The sequence below is a fragment of the Pelecanus crispus genome, chromosome 21 (assembly GCF_030463565.1).
Source record: "Pelecanus crispus isolate bPelCri1 chromosome 21, bPelCri1.pri, whole genome shotgun sequence".
In the NCBI taxonomy this organism is placed as follows: Eukaryota; Metazoa; Chordata; class Aves; order Pelecaniformes; family Pelecanidae; genus Pelecanus; species Pelecanus crispus.
This window is the reverse complement of record NC_134663.1, coordinates 373,249-392,883: the sequence shown is the minus strand read 5'-3', so window position 1 is coordinate 392,883 and position 19,635 is coordinate 373,249. Positions and strand designations below refer to the sequence as shown.

At 59.0% G+C, this 19,635-nt stretch overlaps 1 protein-coding gene across 1 annotated transcript; it reads right to left on the bottom strand.

Annotated features, from left to right (window-relative positions):
• Positions 1-554: 554 nt before the first annotated feature.
• SFRP1 (secreted frizzled related protein 1) lies at positions 555-17,795 on the bottom strand. The gene is made up of 3 exons (XM_075724114.1): positions 17,261-17,795; positions 10,908-10,985; positions 555-877 (listed from the first exon to the last, which is right to left on the bottom strand). Exons 1-3 carry the CDS (start codon positions 17,793-17,795, stop codon positions 555-557), a joined length of 936 nt encoding a protein of 311 aa, XP_075580229.1.
• Between the last annotated feature and the right edge of the window lie 1,840 nt (positions 17,796-19,635).

Sequence of the window (19,635 nt, the reverse complement as noted above, 5' to 3'; positions counted from 1 at the left end):
TACAGTGTGGGCAATTAGCTATCAGGAGGTTTTATCAGAGGTTGTAATAGGTTCCCAACTACTTGTTTATTAACTTTTATCGTGAGGATGGGATGCTTTTCTAATTGGCTGGCTCTGGTTAAAACACAAATTAATTTAGGGCAATCCTGCAGCCATGAAGATGGGAGTAACATGGTCACAAGGGTCCTTTCTGCAGTCATGTAACCTCTTGACATAACTTCACACCCCTCCGCTTGCCCTCTTTACCTGATAGCTGCTGTTTAAATGAATGTACATATCTGTACAGCAATAGGTCTTTGGATACTGCGGATGTAAATCGCGTGTGACCTCAGCGACCGTTTGGTGCACGCACGTCACACTCGCACGCCCGGGTGATCAGGAAAATGCCAGCAGCGGGGAGGTGGGAGGGCTGGGGTCGGCAAGGGAAGCTCCGAGGAGCACAGGGGAGGAGCAGGAGGGCTCGGCTCCAGCATCCCCACTGCAGAGGAGCGAGACCGAGCTGCCGTGCCGGGCTGCGCGAGGTCCAGGCGGCGGCTCTCCTGCTGCCCACCGCATCACTTGAAGACGGATGGAAACGTCGGGCAGTCGGGAGACTTCATCTTCTTCATGAACTTCTTGAACTCTTTGTTCTTCTTGTCCCACTTGTAGATGGCCGTCAGCAGGTACTGGGTCTTCACCTGGCGGCCCATGATGAGGAAGTAGTGGCCGAGGTTGTCCAGCTGATGGCAGGGGCAGTCGGCCCCGTTCTTCAGGAACAGCACCAGCTTCTTCAGGTTCTTCTTCCGGATGGGCCCCAGCTTCAGCGCCTTCCTCTTCCGCGGGATGATCATCTTGTCCCCGTTCTCCTTCTTCACTTCCTTTATGGTCATCTTCAGAGCTGAAAAACAAGCCAGAGAGAGGGGAAAATACAAAACGACTCCTGAGCAGCCTTCGCTGGCACAAAGCCTTTGCCAAGGGAGGCCGGGGGCTCGGGGGCAGCGGTGCCCCCGCCCCAGGACGGCACCAGCGCGCTGCCCAGCTGCAGACACCCAGCGACCCGCTCTGCTCCCGCGTCCCCCTGCTCTGCTCTCTGCGGCGGCGCCCCAGCAATGACTCGGCCCGCTGACCGCAACACAAACCCCTCACGCCCGAAGCGGAGCCGGCCCCGCGCCTGGGAGAGCATCAAGGTAAGACACCGACGTCTCTGTTTCCCTTCCCCCAGCAAAGCACACCGGGCGCTTTTTATTTGAGAGGGAGACTTGTCCAGCTGGCGATACGCTCTTTGCTAGAAAAACCTTAGCTGAGTAAACAAGGTGATTTGCTTGCTCTAGATGCATGGAGAGACTCTTGAAAGGGTCATCTAAAAGGTCAACTTGGCTTCTCAAGCATTTGTTTGCAGTCACTCCCAGCCCTCAGGTGCCTGCAAAACAAGTTTCGGAGCACCGCACAGCTCCCCACTCGAGCAGTGAAGCCCCCTGCAAAGAGCCGCCTCTAAGGACCCGCACGCGGGAGGCCGAGCCGCGTGGAGCTGCCGCACGTCTGCACCTTCCCCAGGAGAAGGGGAGTTAATCCAATAAACTTCCACGGAAAATGTTTTCCTCCTTGGGTTCAGCATTTTCCCGAGTTAATCGCAACCCAAATCAAAAAAAAAAAAAAAAAAAAAAAAAAAATTAATGTTCCTTTGCCACGACTATGAAGAGGAATTTAGTATACATGGGAAAAATGATGAAAATGTGTTGTACATTAAAGTATCACTTCTGTGCCATTTGGCTCTGCCTCATTTTTGGGGAAAAGCACATATGGCCAAAAATTACTAACATATTTCCATCATTTGGGAGTTTGCTTCAGAGCTGCAGATAAATAGCATTCAGATAGGTGATTAATTGTCTGCTGTCTCTTCTCATTTGACTCTCAGAGCGCGTGCAGCAGACGGCATGCAGAAGCCTCTGGCTCTGGCAGGGAGACGGGTCCCCGCAGCATCGCTCCTTGAAGTCTTGCTCTGCTGGAACTTGTAGCAACGAACATACATTGCTTTCTGGACGGCAGCTCTGCTCACCATTCCAAACGTGAATGGCAGCAGGACAGCACGATGACAACCCTGAGAAGGCAGCAGAGTCTCCGTATTGCCCTCATGCTCCCAGCCACTGCACTGGCAAGAGAAGTAACGGTATTTATCTGCCCGTCTGCCAAAAACACCTGCTGTGTTTGCCAAGAGCCCTGTCGTGTTATACTGTTACTGTACAAGAAAGTAATCCAGGACTGGAAACCTAAGTGAAATTTGCATTCCATCTGTTTTCCAAATTCAGGATGTTTAAGGAGCTAAAGAGACTCAAGCTTTAAGGAGCTAAAGACGCTGAACCAGATCAATTTGCAACAAATCTGGAAAATGAAGCAAGTCGTTTTCAGGCAGCTCTAAGCTCCATGACATTAATTGGGCAGCAGCAGCAGAATCCTTCAATGTGAACCTCAATTTCTTTATCCGTTCTGACTTTGAACTCTTGCACTAAGCACAGCGGTTGCCAGTGCAGGAGGAATACTATAATACCAGTAATAAGAGACTTTTTCAAAACGGCTTGTTTGCAAATTGCTTTGCTGTGATCGCTGCAAGTTTAGATCCTTGTTGCTAGAGGAAGAAAACAAGCTGGCAGCTAGTGGAGGTGAGGTTCTACTCCAAGTATCATAGTCTATGGAAGAGAGAGGGTCTGGTAATCCTGTGCCATAGGAGCTCACAGCCGCTCCCTTCTCTGCACAGCAGTGGTTATCTGTTTTGCAAGCGAGCGATGCAGGTTCAGGGAGCATGAGCTGCCCACGTGAACCATAAATCCAGACGTGAACTAAAAACTCATCCAAACCTCACTCGTGCAAAGCGGTGCACAGAGCCAAGATCAGATAACGCCAAGGAGGACCAACGAGGAGGCTGATCAGGGGTGCAAATAGTTTGTGCAGGACTCTGCTCTTCCCAGCAACAATGCCGTTGCTGTCAGCAGAGGGGGTTCGCAGTGCTACCCAGGTAAAACGCAGCCTGGCTCAAGGACTACCAAGTTTCAGCTGCCTTGCTGTGGACTAAGCAGTCACACGAGCCAAAAAAAAAAGGCATTATAATCACCGTTCAGTTTTCACCCCTCTGCCAGTGACCTGGTTCCCCCGTCGCCCCTTGCTCCCCGACTTGGGCCACGCTCCTTAAGCTCAGACCCGCTTGCCAGGCAGGACTCCCCGGCACAAAGGGCACGTTTCACAGCAGCGGGGCCGGACACGCAGCTCTGGCATTTTCCACGCACATCAGAAAAGTGGCGCCTGAGGGCACGTTCATTCCCAGCTGCACACCCAGCTCTAAGAGCACACCACCATGCAGCAGGAGGCAGCCCCTTGGCTTGTGGCTTTCCTAAAACATAAAGGATTTGGCAGGGGAGACCATCATGCGACTTCCCGCTTCTGCAGCTCGCCTGGCATCCCCCTGGGCCCGGGAACACCTCCACCCCAGCAGCGGGCAGGCACCGGGGGAAAGGCTCAAGCGGGACAGACTGAGCCTTGGCTCCAGGAGCCAACTGAGCTGCCAAAGCAAACAGCTTCCTCCCTGGGAGCCCTGGCCTTTCTGCTCCCCCTGCGCCGCACCAAATCTGTCTCAGCGCCGAGCAGGAGAAAAGCCGAAATTGCCTCCGAGACCCCAGGATGCGCTTGCTCACACAGGCTAAATCTTCAGCCGTTGCTGCCAGGCGGGACCTGACCCCAAGAAGAGACTTGGAGAATTATTCATAGCGCGAGCGTGCACAGCCTTCTCAGCCCAGCAGCTGCAGCCTGCCTGCACCACAGCTGCAGGACTGCCCCAGCATGAGCTGCAGCATCAACCCATGCCACCCTGCATGCTGCAGCGGCTCTGCAGCGCTGCAGAAGCAGCACGCCAGCCGCAAGCCCATCTTCCCCTTCACTCTCACATGATACACACATGTTCCAGCACAACCTCTCATCAAACCTGTGCTCCCTCACTAAATTGCAATCACATCTCCTCACCTAACACACTCAACACCTTCCATTTTCACCCAAGCTCCTGCTAATCAAAGCATCCACCATGTTCCTGAAGATGCTGGCTGACACACTCACACTGAAAGGCCCTCGCTCCCTCCACGGCGAGCACCTGTAGACAGACAGCACCCATGGGGGCTGCGGAGAGACCATGAACTTGCTTGTAAACGGGAGCACTGACGGGACCAGGAGCCAACTCCCGGCCATACGAGAGAGGTAACGGCAGAGGAGCCCCATTCTCTGCTGTCCCAGCAGCACCGGTGGCCACCTGCAGCCAGGACCACCCATAAAACCAGGAAAGCCCTTTCCAGCCAGGCATTGTCTCAGCTCTGCTCGCAACATTGCCAGCACCGCCGAGACACAGTGCTGGATCCAGCACAGCACAGGGCCAGGACTGCAGCCCCTGGGTGCCGGGGCAGGAGGCGAGCAGCATGCCCCGGATGCCGCGCACCCCTCTGGGACATCCACGCCCACAGGGACGGGGACAGGGACGATCCCTCCCCACCGCGCAGGACTGGCCAAGCGGGAGGCTCTCCCCGCTGTTCCCCTCCAGCAGCGAGCACACCCTGGGGCTGTGCGGCTGACGGTGCTCAGGGCAGAGGGGGACTCCTGCACAGCACAGGGAGAGGTTTTACTTTCGTGCCACGCGTGGTCCCAAAACATCCTTCCTGTGAGCGCTGCCGGTACGTCTGCTTGCGGGCGAGTCATGGCAGAACACCTCTAGCGCAAGCCAGCGTCCAGCCACCCACTTCAAAGGCTCTTCGCAGAAAACACAGAAGTGAAAGCATTATTCAGGCTGGGAGGGCAAAAACAAAACACAACAAAGGCAGATTTCAGGATTTAATTTGGGACTCAACAGCTCTCAGCCATGTTGTGTTTACAACAGCAGAAATCCTCCTGGGGCACTAAACCCACGCTTGCCCTTGCTCAGCCCCAGCATCAAGAAGCTGATGTCAGCTCAGGCACGAGCCACTCGCCAGCACTTTGCCACGGCTGGGAAAGCCGGTGCCAAAAGCCCAGCACAGGCACAGACCCTCTCACCAGACCATGCCCACTGCCACAGTGAGCTGCCAGCAAGAGAATCAGACGTAGCTGCAGCGCCCTTGAACAGCGCAGAGACTCCTGCAAGGAGCCTGCATGCACCAGCCAGCAGCCACGACCAGCTTTCCCCCAGCACCCTTGCTCCTGCACAACACGCATCACCAACCAGCCCTTCCTTCTCCAAGGCGTCATCCAGCAGGACCATGCCACCAGTGACCACTGGAGTCAGGAAGAGAAGGCCAGCATGGGCAGCCTCGTCCCCTCCAAGGTCCTCCTCTCCTGCAGCCCCAAGCCACCTCGCACTTCTCTCTGGATCGCTCCGACTCCGGGATGCCCAGGGAGGACATGCAAGAGGCAGCACAGCTCCATCACCAGCCGCAGCTCCCATCAGCAGAGTCAGACCCTGGCCCGGGATGACGCACCCCCATTAGACCAAGCCTTGTATTTGGCCCCAACTACAAATGGCTCGTATCAGATGGTAGCATAGCTTTGCTATCTCTAATGCAGAGAGAGTAGGGAGTGCTGGACATATAAAAATGTCTTTTTTTATTTCTACTAATATGAAACAGGGTATATGAAAGTGTTTGTTCACTCGGAATGAAATTATCCTTGGCAGCAGCAGCTCCAAGAGCAGCAAAGGCCCCGCAGAGCTGGTTGGGGTCCAGCCTGACAAAGCACAACTCGCATTTCATCGCTTGAAACAATTCTTATCGATGTCCCTACAGCTCCAGTTTTTCAGTCCCACCCCCAGCATGGGGAAAGAGGAAACCCAGGCTCCCAGGCAAACTGGGAGCACCACATTAGTGCCGCCTGAAAGCAAAGCACTCTCCTTCCCGAACACCAGCACCCTCTCCACGTGCCCGAGGACTGTGCCGTACCAGGGGCGGCCACAGGCTGAGACGCGTGAGCCCCTGCGCCCTTCTCACCGCCCACCACCACCACACACCCACCGTGACTGTGCCCGCAGACACTTCCAACCCCTCTTTTTCAGCACACAGGAGCCTGGGACCAGGATGCCATCTCTGCTGTTCTCCTGCCTGCACAGGCAGGGGCCCCACGCCAGCACCTCAGGGGCAGGGAAGGGAACGTGAGAGAAGGGAAAGCTCTGCTGTTCCTTCAGCTTCATTGCTCCTTCCTTTAGAAATCACTCAGAAGGAGGAAACCTGCCAGAAGACACATTAGGGCTGTAACAGGAGAAGGCCGCAGGCAAGGAGCTGTCAGTCACGGGAAAAAATAAACAGCATGTATTGATTGTACTGCAGTCTCCAGTGCAGCAAGAGCCCGTTCAGCAGGATCCTCTCAGACCCCAGAGAAAGGGCAGAAACAATAAATAAAATCACCAAGAGAAGCAGAGAGAGGAATGAACTCCGGGGCCAGCCCAGCCTGCACGAGTAGTAAGAAACAAACCCTGGCTGCATCCCAGGGAGGCTGGGGGAGGTGGCTGCGGGGGCACAGGAGGGCAATCTCACACTTCATCATGCATCCATCACTGCCCCCAGCACGCCAGAACTGCACAAAATCTAAGTTGCAGCTAGCCCACACATACCTGGCCCAGCCCCCAGAGCTGCTCTGTGCCCCAAGAGAGGGTCCTTGCACCACCGCCCTCTGCTCTGCGCTCCTGCAGCCCTGCTCCAAGCCATGGGCGATGCTTCTGCTGCCTGCTCCCAGCCTCGGCAGGCAGAGGTTGAGCAGCGCTCACACACAGCCAGAGGTGCAACAGGACCTTGCTGCGCACCGCAGGGACGGGGCACTGCTGCTACGGCAAGTAACTGAGCGGCAAACCAGGTGAAATGCTGGGAGCTGCAGGCAGAGATGCTGGGTCAAAAACATTCCCCTTTCCTGGAGCCACTTGGCTGGTGCTTCTAAGGAGAGAGCTAGGATGAAGAAGAGGAGGCAGGCTCCTGCATGCTGCTGAAATAAAGAAAGGAGAAGCTAACCTCCACCTGCCTCTGGCAGTGCTGACCCAGGTCCCCTCCACCTGCAGGCAGGACGGCCACAGCAGGCAGCCAGCGCTGAATGCTTTGCTGGGGGTACGGGAGCATGCACATCGCTCCCACCGTGCAGCTATCGCATGACGAGCTCCAGCCAGAGCCACGTGGACGGCAAGACAAGCTGCCGCCCCAGAGCCATCCTGCTCTTGGAGGAGCTGCCAAGCTGCTGGCAGTGCAGCAAGGAGCGGAGCTGCCTCAAACCAGCCCAGGAGCCCACATTCACTGCTGCTCAAACGAACGTAAACCCAGAGTCCTGCTGGCCCACGAGGCTGGCAGTCTCCTGGCACCCCTCTGAGCCCCAGCGCCTTGTCCAAGGCCCTGTCCTGGCCCAAGGAAGAAAGGTCCCCTTTCTTTACAGTCTTCCTGTGTTCACAGCTGGATGCAGATCTCTTCCTTTGCCGTCCTCGAGACTGACATCGCTCCCAGGGCTGTTACACAGCCACCTCCCACCCTGGCACAGCCGCGCAACAGTGGTGGGCAAAGCGCTCCTTGAGTCTTGTCTGTAATGAGGCACTGGGGCGTAAGGGAAACCCGCAGTAACGTTACTGCGGGAATCAGTGCAGGACCCACCAACAGCTGCCCCATGCAGCACACGTTAGTTTAAACATTTATTGTACATGTCTGGCTGTGATGAGGATCTGTAACCTGTCAGCTGCCAGTGTTTACCTTGGTGGATGTGCATGAGAAATCTCAGTCTGAAGGGTTGGGAGTTTATGTTAGTGCCAGATAAACAGCTCTCCTTGAGAAATCACCCCATGACAGTAACCCCCCAACACTAAACAAAGATCCAAGGGCTGCGCGCTGTGCTTTGAGAAAACTTCCTAAAGTCAATGCCTCCTCTGCTGGCTCCTCTCCACAGCTGGGACGTCCCCAGGAGCACCCTGCACTGCCCTGCCCCGCAGGGCACAGGTAAGGCCAGCATCGCACCTCTTCCCTTGCTCCAGCTCCCCAGCTGGCTACACACTGGGCACATCTGGAGGCAGCGCTACGTGCACCCAGGACCCTCCTGGAAAAACACAGCGACAGAAGGAAAAAACCACCAAATGCAGCTGCAAGAAGCCTACACCACTGAAAACCCATGCAAGTGAGCTTCCCACCATGATTAAGTCTGGTGATGGGAAGAAGCAGAGGAACAAAAGTATATCCAAGACATGACCAGCTTTCCAGTGTGAAGACAGAGTGATGGTTCACGCTTAGCAGACACCAGCTGTGTCCTGCTCCGCTGCCTTTGGGCTCCTCTACAGTAGGGAGGTCATCTCATTTTCAAATGAAAAACGTCTTTCTGAGACAAGAGGAGAAAGCAGGAGTGGGAAGGAGGAGGAATGGGAGCAACCTCAGCATCAGCAAGAGCTCTGACATGTTTAAAAAGTAAAGTTACATGTTGGAGTTGTGCTGATGCACAGAAAAAAGAATGATCCCAAATTCCTTGCAATGGTCAGAAAAACCATTCGACTCTGCTTTGGCAGAGAAAACAAACATCTTTATACAAAGCTGGAGAAACATGGTGATCTGGGCAAGTCAGGTGGGTGCGCTGATGCAGTTGTGACACCTGACATTACACCTGAAGTGATCCCAAGGGCTCACACAAGCTGGTTCAATTCTAGCTGCACCTGCCTGCGGTCTAGGGGACAAGCTGCTGTCACCCAGACATGGGCACAGGGCACTCGGTCACACCACCGAGCTCCCTGACACAGCAGGCAGAGGAGCTCCTCCCGGTGCGACGAGCCTGTGGAGCTGGCTCCCGTTTCTCTCCCTCTGTGCTGGGACCCAGCACAGCTGGCCTGGGAACAGGGACCCATCCCCACCACCCCAAACAACAGCAGGAGGAGGGCTTCTGTGAAACCTTCACAGCCATTTTGGATTGAGTGGGGGTAGGGACGGGGGCTGAGGTCTCCTCTACTTGCTGCTCTACCGCTGCTTGCGGTGCATGGTAACACTAGATCTGGCCACCCGCCGCAGCCCTACCCAGGGAGCCGCCTGCCAAGAAATATTTCCATCCTCTGGACGCTGTCACCACAAAATTTCCCAACAACCAACTTACTCTGTGGGCAAGTCCATGTCTCAAGCCGTTCCACCAAGGCTGTGAATACTTCTGGTTTGGCCTCTGCTCCCCGTTGTGTAACTGTCGCAGAGCACGGGGAGGATATTTAGCAGCAGAAGCTGATGACAAGCATGCGGTTGAGCACGTATTTCTCTTCCCGGTGCTTGCCCACCAGCGGGACACCACCTCGGCTTGCTCCTTGCGTGCCTCCGGGGAGGCAACAGGTATCGCAGCGACCCACCGACATCAGAGCCACCGCTGCCAGCCGGCCGGCTCCCCTCGCTCCTCCTCCAGGCTGGAGGTCCCCAAGCCCAGAGCCCCCGGCCCAGGGTGATGCCTCTGCATCACCACAAACCCAGGCACACAGCCACTGCCCAAACCAGGTGCCCTGGTCCCAGAGGCCCCTTGCTCCCTCCCCGCCAGCTGGGAAGCTCCCTCCAGTCTCTCCCCACGGATGCAGTGGGGCAGGGGCAGCTCCTGTTCATCTCTCATCTCGTGCCTGCCTGGGGCAGAGCTCAGAGCGCTCCGGCTCAGCCCAAGCCAGGTGAACAGCACATCCCGCTCCCCAGCCAGGCTGCCATGCCGAACGCATCTGCTCCCTGACCCAGCTCAAGGTACGCACATTCCTGGGAAACTATTACATGGGTGTTCCCGTCGATGCTTTTCCCTGTTAGAAAAAGTCTGCACCGCACTTAGGACTTCTGGCATACCAAATCTGCAGGAGAGTTGAGAATTCATTTCCAGCAGAAAGGGTAATACGCCAACATGCAGAGCAGGTTTGGGTTTGCACAGTGCGCTCTGGCGCAGGGCACATTCAAGCGCTAATCCCTGAGGAATGCACACCTTGTTCAATATGCCTTTAATAACCTTCCGGGAAAGTTACATACACCAGCAAGGATGTCAAAACCAGTTAATTCTGGGTTTGATCTGAGAAAGCTAATATTTTTCCCTGTGATACTTTTTTTTTTTTTTTTAAATGAAGTTCTGTTTACCTATGATTGCCTGACTCAGTCATAATACATTTAGGACACAGCTTTCAAGTAGCTCTGCATTTTTTAAGCTCGCTGCTTGGCCCTAGCTAGACAAGGACTGGCTTTGGGTTTTTACACCTAGACTTGACAAGAGGAGCATAACTTTGCTAAAGAGAAACCCAGCAGTACAAGCAGTCTGGGGGAAGGAGGAAGCTGGTTTGCTCCTTCATGACTGCAAGCAGAATAAGGATCCATCCTATGCACCACTCTTGCAAGCACACAGGAGCACGGGAACACCAGGGTTAAGTTATGAACCCCACTGAGTTCACCAGGGAACAGACACTGCCACTTCTGCCCCATCCCCAGACTCCAGACCAACACCATCTGGTTCTCTGCTCGCAGCTGGGGCTGACGGCAGCAGCGGGGCCTCGCAGCCTGCAGCACCGTTGCTTCGGCGGGTGATCCCGCCCTCGGGGGCCTCGTCCCGCACGGCGTTTCACCAGGCGGGGCAGGAGACGCTCAACACTGCAGCGAGGTCGATGCAGGAGCGCAAGCACTGTCACCAGGACCCCGCTGTCCCAGTCCCCAGGTGCGCTCGGCTGCAGGAGCCAGACACGTCCCGGACGTGTCCAGTCCCGTCCAGTCCCACCGCCCGCCTCTGCGCGCCGACACTGACATCTAGAGGTACGCTCGCCGCAGGGAAGGACCGCGGCTGCCCGCGGGCGACGAAGCCACACCGGCTGTGCCGCTGGCCGCAACTGCTCTCAGGGCAGACAGGGAAACAGCGGTGCAGGATCTGGCCCACACAGGAGTCACACTGCCCTGCCAGGAAAGCCTCCCCGTGCCCTCAGCGCTGCTCCTTACCAAACTCGCTGGCACACAGGTGCTCCACGATGGCCTCCGACTTCATCTCGTTGTCACAAGGGGGGCACACAGTCGTTCCTGGCAAGAGGAGAGAAGAGGTGGTGAGCAGCCAGCTCAAGGAGCGCCGCAGAGCCAGGCTGCCCATGCTGTCAGATCGCTGCCCTCGAGGCGGGCGCGCGCCCAGGCACCAGGGTACCTGCCATGGGGTCCCAGGTCCCAGCCCCGTGGGGTGACACCCGGCCAGGGGCCGGGAGCCGTCCACCAGCTCACAGGGCAGCGCTGGCCACGGGCAGCCTCCTGCCAGCCCCGCTCCAGCGCTGCCAGCGGCCCCAAGGCCAGGCACGGGCAGGAGCAGGCAGCTGCCAAGAGCAGGACAGCGCTGGCAAGGAGAGGAGTTTTCAGGGCCAGGCGCTCAGCTGAGGGGAGCCGCTTGCCATGGGGCATGGCCCACGGCCCGCTGACGTTCCCTCCCCGCAGCATGCCAAGGTGGGCACGCAGCGCCCAAACCCTGGCATGGGAGGAGGACGGTGCCCGGGAACGGCTCCCGTGCCGAGGGGCTGCTCCAGCCAGGAGCCGCCCTGGAGCCAGGCAGGGGGGTTCAGGACTGGCATGGCCCAGCTCAGCACAGGTTCCCCCTCAGTGCCGGGGACCACCCCACAGGCTTCCCCAGGCATCGCACGCAAGCCCCTCGCCTCCCTCCCTGCCCCAGAGCAGCACCAGCTGGTGACAGACCCACACACCTCCAGAAGCCCCTCCACCACGACCCCAGGAGCGCACGTCTTCTCTTTTTTGTTTTTGGCCTGGCTACACCCTGCAGGCCAGCCTCATGGCTCCGGCAGAGGAGAGCTGGCTCTGCTCGCCAGCCACTGGCAGCGGCCAACATCCTCCACTGGGAAACACCAGCCCAGGCTGTTCCATCGGGGTCCATCTGGCAGGAAAGCTCCCTTCACCCAGAGAATAAAAATCTGTTTCCAGGTTCCCGTCACCAGCCGGAGCAGAGACCACCCAGCAGCACAGACGCAGATTTGTGCTACTGGTGGATGAATTTATTGAGCTGGGAGACGCTGCTTCTGTTCCTGGTCCAGCAGGACGGAGGGCTCTTTCCGACACAAGGGAGTTATTCTTGGGGACAGCACTGCAGCGAAACATCTGCCAGTCCCTGCGTGCAGACGGAGCCCTCGCCCCCTTCCAGCCCTCGGCCAGGCCGGCAAAACCCACAGTGTTGCTGGACAGAAAAAAGAGGTCTCCCAGCAGAGCCAGAACGGCTGGCGAGGGAGGCACAGCCACGACCCGCACCGACCGCAGAGCCGAGTCTCCTCAGTCACAGATGCCCCACGGGGTTTCAGGCGAGACATTTGTTTTCTGTGGCTTGTTCTTCCCCTCTTGCCCCCCTAAACGTGTTCTGTGCCAAATGCTAATTCCTGGGGTCATGCACCATGTCTTTATTAATCACACATGGAGAGCGACTGGCCTTGCAATCGCCCCGATGTGCAAGTCACGAGGCACAGCACCCAAAAGCTGCCTTAACAGTCCCGCTCCTGGTACCTCGGCACCTGTGAGAGCCGCCCATCACCTGGGTAACTTCCTCTTCCCAAATCCACACATGCAATTGCCACTTTTACTGTTTTAACTTAGAGTGACACAGGCAGAAGCCAGCCTTTGGGGACATGATGACGTCCCCAACACTTTATTTTTAAAAACCAGCAGTCAGAATATTTCCATCCAGGCTGCACATTTAATGAGCTCATGATGAGGGAAAGGGGATGCTGGCAGGAGGGTGACACTCTGCCTCTGCTGCAGTGCCAAGAGTTGGTTACTGCGCTGGGGACGACCCCCAGGAACGAGAGGGGGTACCTGCCGCGCGTTAGCTCATCTCCGCACATTCCAGTGCGCGAAGCACTTCGACGTGCCTCAGCAGCCAAAGTGCGTGCTGGAAAATGGCTGAGCCTACACAGGCCAGACGAATGTGAAAGCCACCTCTGCATCCACCCTATGAGCTTTCCAGGCAACCAAAGAAAAAAAAACCCTCAAAAAATGGAAAATAAGACTCATTGTTCCCTGGTGAAAACACAGGCTTTGTTTTAGCTGCGCTACAGCAGTCCCTGGGAATGCTCTGGCGCAGGCAGGATGGCAGGGACCCCGGCGTGGCAGGGGCCCCCACCTCGACAGCGCGAGGGCCCTGAGCCAGCAGCCATCACGTGCGGGCCGGAGCCGCTGCAGCCGCGCTGGGCAGCCCCTTCTGCGGGGCAGCGCATCCACCCCCGCTCCCACCGGCGACGTGGCGCACGCCTGCCGCGCTGCAGGCGCATGCTGCCGCCGCTCCTCTCGCCGCAGAGAGGACACTGCCCTGCGGCTCTGCCGCCGCCCCGGGCAGGGAAAGCGCTGCCAGCCGTCCAACGCAGCACGAGCAGCGGCCTCACCCGTGCGCACATCCCGCTGCCAGGCCGCCGCATCCCTGCGCCGTGCCGCCCGTGCCAGCAGGACCCCCGCGGCCTGCGAGTGGCAGCGGGCGCCCGGTGCTCCCCCAGCTGCGCGCTGGGCGGCTCCACGCGCGGGGGCCTTCCTCCAGCAGCCCCGGCGCAGCACGGATGTGCCTGCAGGGCTGCCAGGGGCCCGACCAGCTCCCGCACAGCTCTGTGCCCCAGGAAAACTGCTGTTTTGTGAAGCCACAGCTATCCCAAAACTGCCTGCCCTCACACCTCTCCCAAGGCACCATGGCCAACGCCTTCCAGCCCACAGCGCTGCCCAGGGCCTCACCTTCCCCTTCCCGCACACTCCCAGGCTGAAAGAGCCAACAAGAAGCCCGGCCATAACTCGGGTCCTCTTGCCTCCGGCAGCCACCGCCGCAGCAGCCCCGAGGCAGCCATGCCAGCACGTGCCGGGCCAGGCTGCACCCCACGGCACCCCGCCACAGCTCATGTGCCGGGCACAGCCTACTGCAGTTCAGCTAGGGCCTGTCCTCTGCAGCTGACAGCTCTGCTCCAAGCACAGCCGGCATCCAGCTCGCTTTTTCCCTGCTGACCATTTTCTAAGGCCTGGCTTTAGAGCCAGCTTACTCCAGGGGCAGAAGAAGGAATGTGTAATGCTATATTAATCTGCAACTCCCCTGATGCATCCTGTGGGCCTGCAGGCTTTACCACCTCGTGCTTAAGGAGAAAGGAATTCAGCAGGTCAGCTCTTTGAGAGGCAGAAACAAATTCCAATTTTGAGGTGTTAATGGGGAAAAATACTAAAAGGCCTCGTTCTTATTAGTGCCTGGAGAAAAGGGGGGGACGCTGCTGGGTTCTGACCCTCTTTGAATCAACACACCCCAGTGCCCAAGACCGAAGGGGGTCCAGCAGCGGGCACCCACGGAAGATGCACGCAAAGTGCGGGCAAGGTCTCCTGTGGCAGAGCCCCGGGCAGAGGGAAGGACCCGGCATGCACAGGGATGAGGGCTGAACCGCAGCGGCACAAGCGCGCTCACCCAGACGCAGCCCCGTCTGCAAGCGGTGGCAGCGCCAGCAGACAAAGCGCCGAGCGCCTCGCCGGGTCCAGCCACCGCTGCGGGCCACGGGCGGATCTTCTGCAGAGCGCGGAGCAGGAGCCCCCGCGCAGGAGAGCTGGCTCTGTTGGTTTATGTTACAGCAGTGGCCACAATTAACTGTGAGTTTGCTCTGTTCACTCTAAGCTGTTTGGGGCGAGAGCGTCCCAGCGCATTGCGTTATGTGGCACACGGAGCTTCACCAACCGAAGGTTACTCATGGGAGAACACACGCCAGATCCCTCTGCTGCAAACCAGCATTAACACCACGAAAGCTGGAACACCCAAGGGCAGCAGGTCCAGCCCAGCAGATTACTGGGGGTCCTGGCCTCCTCACCTTGAAGGAGCGTTTTCTAGCAAGATTGCTCACCCCCTGACAGAGAAGTGCCCCAGCCGGTGCGATGGGCGCAGGGAGCTTGGCCTGACACCTCTGGAGCTGCTGGGGCTCAGCTACAGCACGTGCAAGGGTTTCTCTTGAAATACTTTCAAGCAGCCAGGGGATGTGAAGATGGCTGCTTATACTTTTCCACTGAATGCTGAAGAGAGTTCACTTTTGCGCAACAATTTTAAAGACTTACTTTCTGTAAACATCCTTGCCAACAAATTGCTCATTTAAAAGTGCTTGGGACATAAGTTTTGCAAAGCCATTTAGCAGAGAGTGGTTTATCCGTGCGGCTGCAATTCTTCCTTTCAATAGTCACCCAGCTCTGATTTACAGTTCACTCAAACAACAAGTTAATACACCCTAAAGCTTGTGCAGAATGAGGCCTCCCCCATGCCAAACAGGACCAGCAATAGATGCACAGAGGGATCAAACCTGAGCTGATGTAATTCCTTGTAATAAAGTCACTTCAGCGATGCCTGCGAACAACAGCATGGTGCCCAAAGCACCAAAAGAAAGCGGCAATGTCCCACCCCAATGCTGCTGTCAAGGCAGGTCTGAAAGGTGACCAGAAAGTTAGTTGTTAAACTACACGAGGGAAAACTTAGCAGGCTGCTGCTCACCTAGAAGACTGTTCCCAGGTCCTGGGTCACTAATGTCTCTTAAAACAAGCGACCTGCGAACAGCTCAAACTCCGTTTCAGACCTGGGAAGGGGCAGCTCTACAGCAAGCAGCTCAGACCCAGCTGCCCCAGGAGCACGCTTGGCTGCAAGTCTCCAAGGAATAAAAAGCAACCTTTGTACCCGCAACACAGGACACGACTGTGGTCTTGACCAAGGGTCTAGGTTCACACAGGACAGACGATTTTAGAGCCTTCCTGGAAAACAAAGAGCTTCCTCCAGCGATCGCATCAGTAAGCGCAAGCCGCGGCAAGGAAGCCAGCGTGGCTGTGCTGCCGTCGGCACCGCATGGAGAGAGGCTGCGTCCCCGGGAGCTAGAGCAGCCAAACCTCACCCTCCGGCACCGGTACACGCTTCACGCCAAGACGCAACAGTCTGCCACTGCCGAGACATCAGAGTTTCCCTGTACAGCTCCGGCGGGCGTTGAGCTGAGGCATCCCTCCCTGCCTGTCCCTGGGCAGGCTGCCTGCCCGCAGCAACTGCCTCGTCCCACTCAAGCGATCGCTCTCCGCTCCCTTCCATGTGCCCCCGCACTGGCTCCTGGGGACACCCCCAGGGTGTCACCCCTCTGCCGCAGGATGCACTCCCTTCCTGCACTGTAACTGAAGGGCTCCCTGAAGTACGAGTCCCGCAGGGATGAGCTGGGATAACACTGCACAGTCCCCGGCAGGCTGGGCGAGGGCTCCCAGCCAAGCACGACGTAAAGCCTTTGTCTGTAAAGGTAACTGCACGTGAGCGGCCGCTGCAAAGGGCGACCTTCCCTCCAGATGAGCTCCAGTCACAGTGTTGGAAGCCACGGGAATCGCTCAGCCCCACACACGGCTCCCCTGTCCCTGAGCTCCTCCAGGGTGCCTGCACTATCCCCTCCCGAAATCAGGAGTGCCCATCCCTTTCAATGAAGCTCCGGACACAGGAAAGCATTGCACTCTTTTATAGCCCTCTGCCTCCTCCCTCTACAAATATCCCTCCTGCCAGCCCTCCAAAGCACTCTGATGCAGAATGCCGAAGTGACACCAGGATATTTATTTATTTTAAAAGTTTTCATCAACAAGCCAGACTCATTGCAACTCACACAAACAAGCCAGTCTGGCACCGAACAGACCGGCCACGCTTAACAGAAGCAAACAAGAACCACATCCACTTTCCCCGAGTCATTTCTTGATAAATCTCCTGCCCCCCTGCCAGCACACACCCCACCTGAGACGGCGGGGCTCGACTTCCACCGCACACGCGGCCAGCGGCTGCCCAGCCTCTCGCCCCAGGACTGCTCGGGACGCGAGGCATCCCACCAGGACTGCTGTCACCACTTACTGCGGTCAGGCAGCGCTTTCTGCCACGGGACAGCACATGTCCTACTGCTGCCAAGAATGGCCCCACAGGAGTCGGGCTTGGGAGAGAAACTGCTGCCAGCACCTGGAGGATGGAGCGTCGGAGCCCTGATCCATCAGGGGCCAGAGCCTGGTCCCGGTGCCTGCGCAGGGATCAGAGCAGCCACGCACCCGCTGTGCCCTGGCACCATCTGCTCCCACGCTCAGCCCCGGGACCGAGGTGAGGAACTGGCAGGGTGTCTTGCCTTCCTCGGGACGGGAGCTCTTGCAGAGCGCTCGGAGGCTGGAGGAGGACTGCTGCCGAGAAGCAGAGTTCAGGTGAGCTTCCTCCTGCCGCAAGACCTCCTTCAGCCCCACACAGCCCCTCCTGGGCTAACGCCGGCCCCATCGGCTCTGAGGAAAGCACCAGGAGCAGGGCTGTGGCGCTGGTCACGCCTTACCTTTGGGCCTGGAGACCTCGGTGGCGTTGGGAGCCGTCATGGCAATGCAGACGTCGTCCTGGGGAAACTGGTCACACTTGAGCATCTCGGGCCAGAAGAAGCCAAAGAACTGCATGACGGGCTCGCAGGAGTCACGCACGGCCTCACAGAGCCAGCGGCACGGGTAGACCGGCCGGTCCAGGCAGACGGGGGCAAAGAGGGAGCAGAGGAAGACCTGGGTGCCCATGTGGCAGTTCTTGTTGAGCAGCGGCACCCAGCTGCTCGCCTGGTGCTTCACCTCGGCCATGGTCTCGTGGTCCAGCAGGTTGGGCAGCACCATCTTGTCGTAGCCCACGCTGTGGCACAGCCGCAGGTCGGCGGGGATGGCCACGCACTGGTGGGGCTTGGCGTAGAAGCGCCCGCCCGGGTAGGGGCCCAGGTCGGACTGGTAGCTCACGTAGTCGTACTCGCTGGCCCCGCCGCACGCCAGCAGCCCGGCGGCCAGCGACACCAGCGCCCGCAGGGCCGCCCCGCGGGGCCCCCGCACGCTGCCCATCGCCGCGCCCGCCGACAGCGGCCCCGACGGCGCCGCCCGCCGCTCCCCCGCTGCCGGCGGCCGCCCCCGGGGACCCTCCCCGCTGCCCACCGACGGCCCGCTCTGCTGCGCCCTGCCCGGGGCCAGCCGGCACTGCCCGGGGCGCCGCGCCGCGCCGCGCCGCGCCGCGCCGAGCCGAGCCGAGCCGAGCCGAGCCGAGCCGAGCCGCGCCGCCCGCCCGCTCCCACCGCCACCACCACCGCCGCCTCGGCCCCGGCCCCGGCCCCGATCTGGCCCCGCCGCGCCGCGCCGCGGGTTTGTGAGCCCCCGGCAGCCAATCAGCGCGGCGCCGCCCGCCGCGCGCCCGCCCGACGGTGTCAATCAGCGACCCGAGAGCCAATCACGCTGCGCCCCGGCCCGGCCCGCCCCGCCCCGCTCCGCCCGGGCGGGCCCCGACGGCGCCGCGCCTCCGCGGCCGGCCGGCAGCCCCGCGCCCCGGGGCCGGCCCGCTGCGGGCACTCGCGGGCTGCGGGACGGCGCCCGGCTGCCAGCTGCAGCGCGGGCTGCGGGCGGGAGCGGGGCCGCGCAGCCCTGGCCCCGCGGGCCGCCGGGGAGCTGCCGCGGGCGGCCGGCGGGGCTCGGGGCAGCGGGAGGCCCCGGGCTCGGCCGCCTGAGCGCACCGGCTGCTTCCCCCGCGGGCGGCCCGAGGCCGGGCCAGGGGCCCGCCGTCGCCTGGCACCCCGGGCGCCGGGCCAGGGCAGCTCTGGGAGGCCCAGGCGCTCCTGAGCGGCTATTCCAAGGTTGCAGATGTTTCTAAGAACCTGGACTGGACCGTGCAGACCTCATTCCCCTGTGGACAAATTCCAACAAAAACGATGGTATTTGCCAAAAAAAAAAAAAAACAACCAACAAAAAAAACCCCAAACCTACTAGAGAGAAAGAGTTGGTCTGTTTCTTAAAGAGGTATTGCGCCTGGGAAGCCTGGCTGCAGTCCTGCCAGGGAAGCAGAAGCCGCGCAACAGCAGCGTCCACTGCTCCCCAGCAGCGGTGCCAGGACCTTACCACCCCTTGCAAGAAAAGGGCACGCGTAAAGCAGACCGGCAGCACTGCCTGCCACGGGCCTGGAGCTCCGTGGAGGGACTGCTCCCAGCAGCTTCTTGGAGTGGGAGAGTGGGAGCTAGGCCACAGCAAGCCCAAGAGCTTACAGCCACAGCCACGCACCCCGCTCGGAGACAAGCGGGAGATGCTTGGCATGGCACGGCTCTGCTCTGCCGGAGAGTCGGGACAGGACCGCAGGCCAGCCCAGCTCCCCGCAGCAGGCAGGCACAGGCTGCCGCGCTCCTGAGGGCCTGCGAAGACTTGCTGCCCTCCAAAGCCAGGAGCTGGGCATGGGGAGGATGGTGGCTGTGAACCTACCCGGGTGCCGGTGCGGGCGTGGAGTCCTGCGCAGGAGTTCTGTGCCTGTCCTCTGCGGGCAGAGCGGGGTGCCTCGGCGCAAGCCAGGCGCAAGGATCTGTCTCCGTCCCCATGTGCACAAGACCTGGCCATCGAGCAGCTCTGCCCCCCATGTGCCCATGTGTCCACATCTGAGGGACCTCTCCTGAGCTCCCTCCTCCGGACTCATACAAAGCTCCCGTTACTGCTGCTGCCTTTCGCTTAAACAGCTTGTGCTATTTAATACAGGAACTACACCTCATTGAGAGGTAAATGGAAGAGGCTCTGCAGCTTGGAAGCGTGAAAGAGCCACTTTCACCTGAGGGCCAACAGAAGAGAAGCCAGTTAGTACCACTAATGAAGTGGAGAATTCAGCAGTAAACAAGAGAAATCTTCGCCATAAGGTGCCAGCAGCTGAATGAAAGAG

Excerpts from the sequence above, each read along its gene's own strand:
- SFRP1 (XM_075724114.1), bottom strand. The coding sequence starts at position 17,795 with ATGGGCAGCGTGCGGGGGCCCCGCGGGGCGGCCCTGCGGGCGCTGGTG. Across the intron at positions 10,986-17,260 it reads CGAGGTCTCCAGGCCCAAAG|GAACGACTGTGTGCCCCCCT; the intron begins GTAAGGCGTGAC and ends TCCTCTTGCCAG. Across the intron at positions 878-10,907 it reads CCTGTGTGCCAGCGAGTTTG|CTCTGAAGATGACCATAAAG; the intron begins GTAAGGAGCAGC and ends CTTGTTTTTCAG.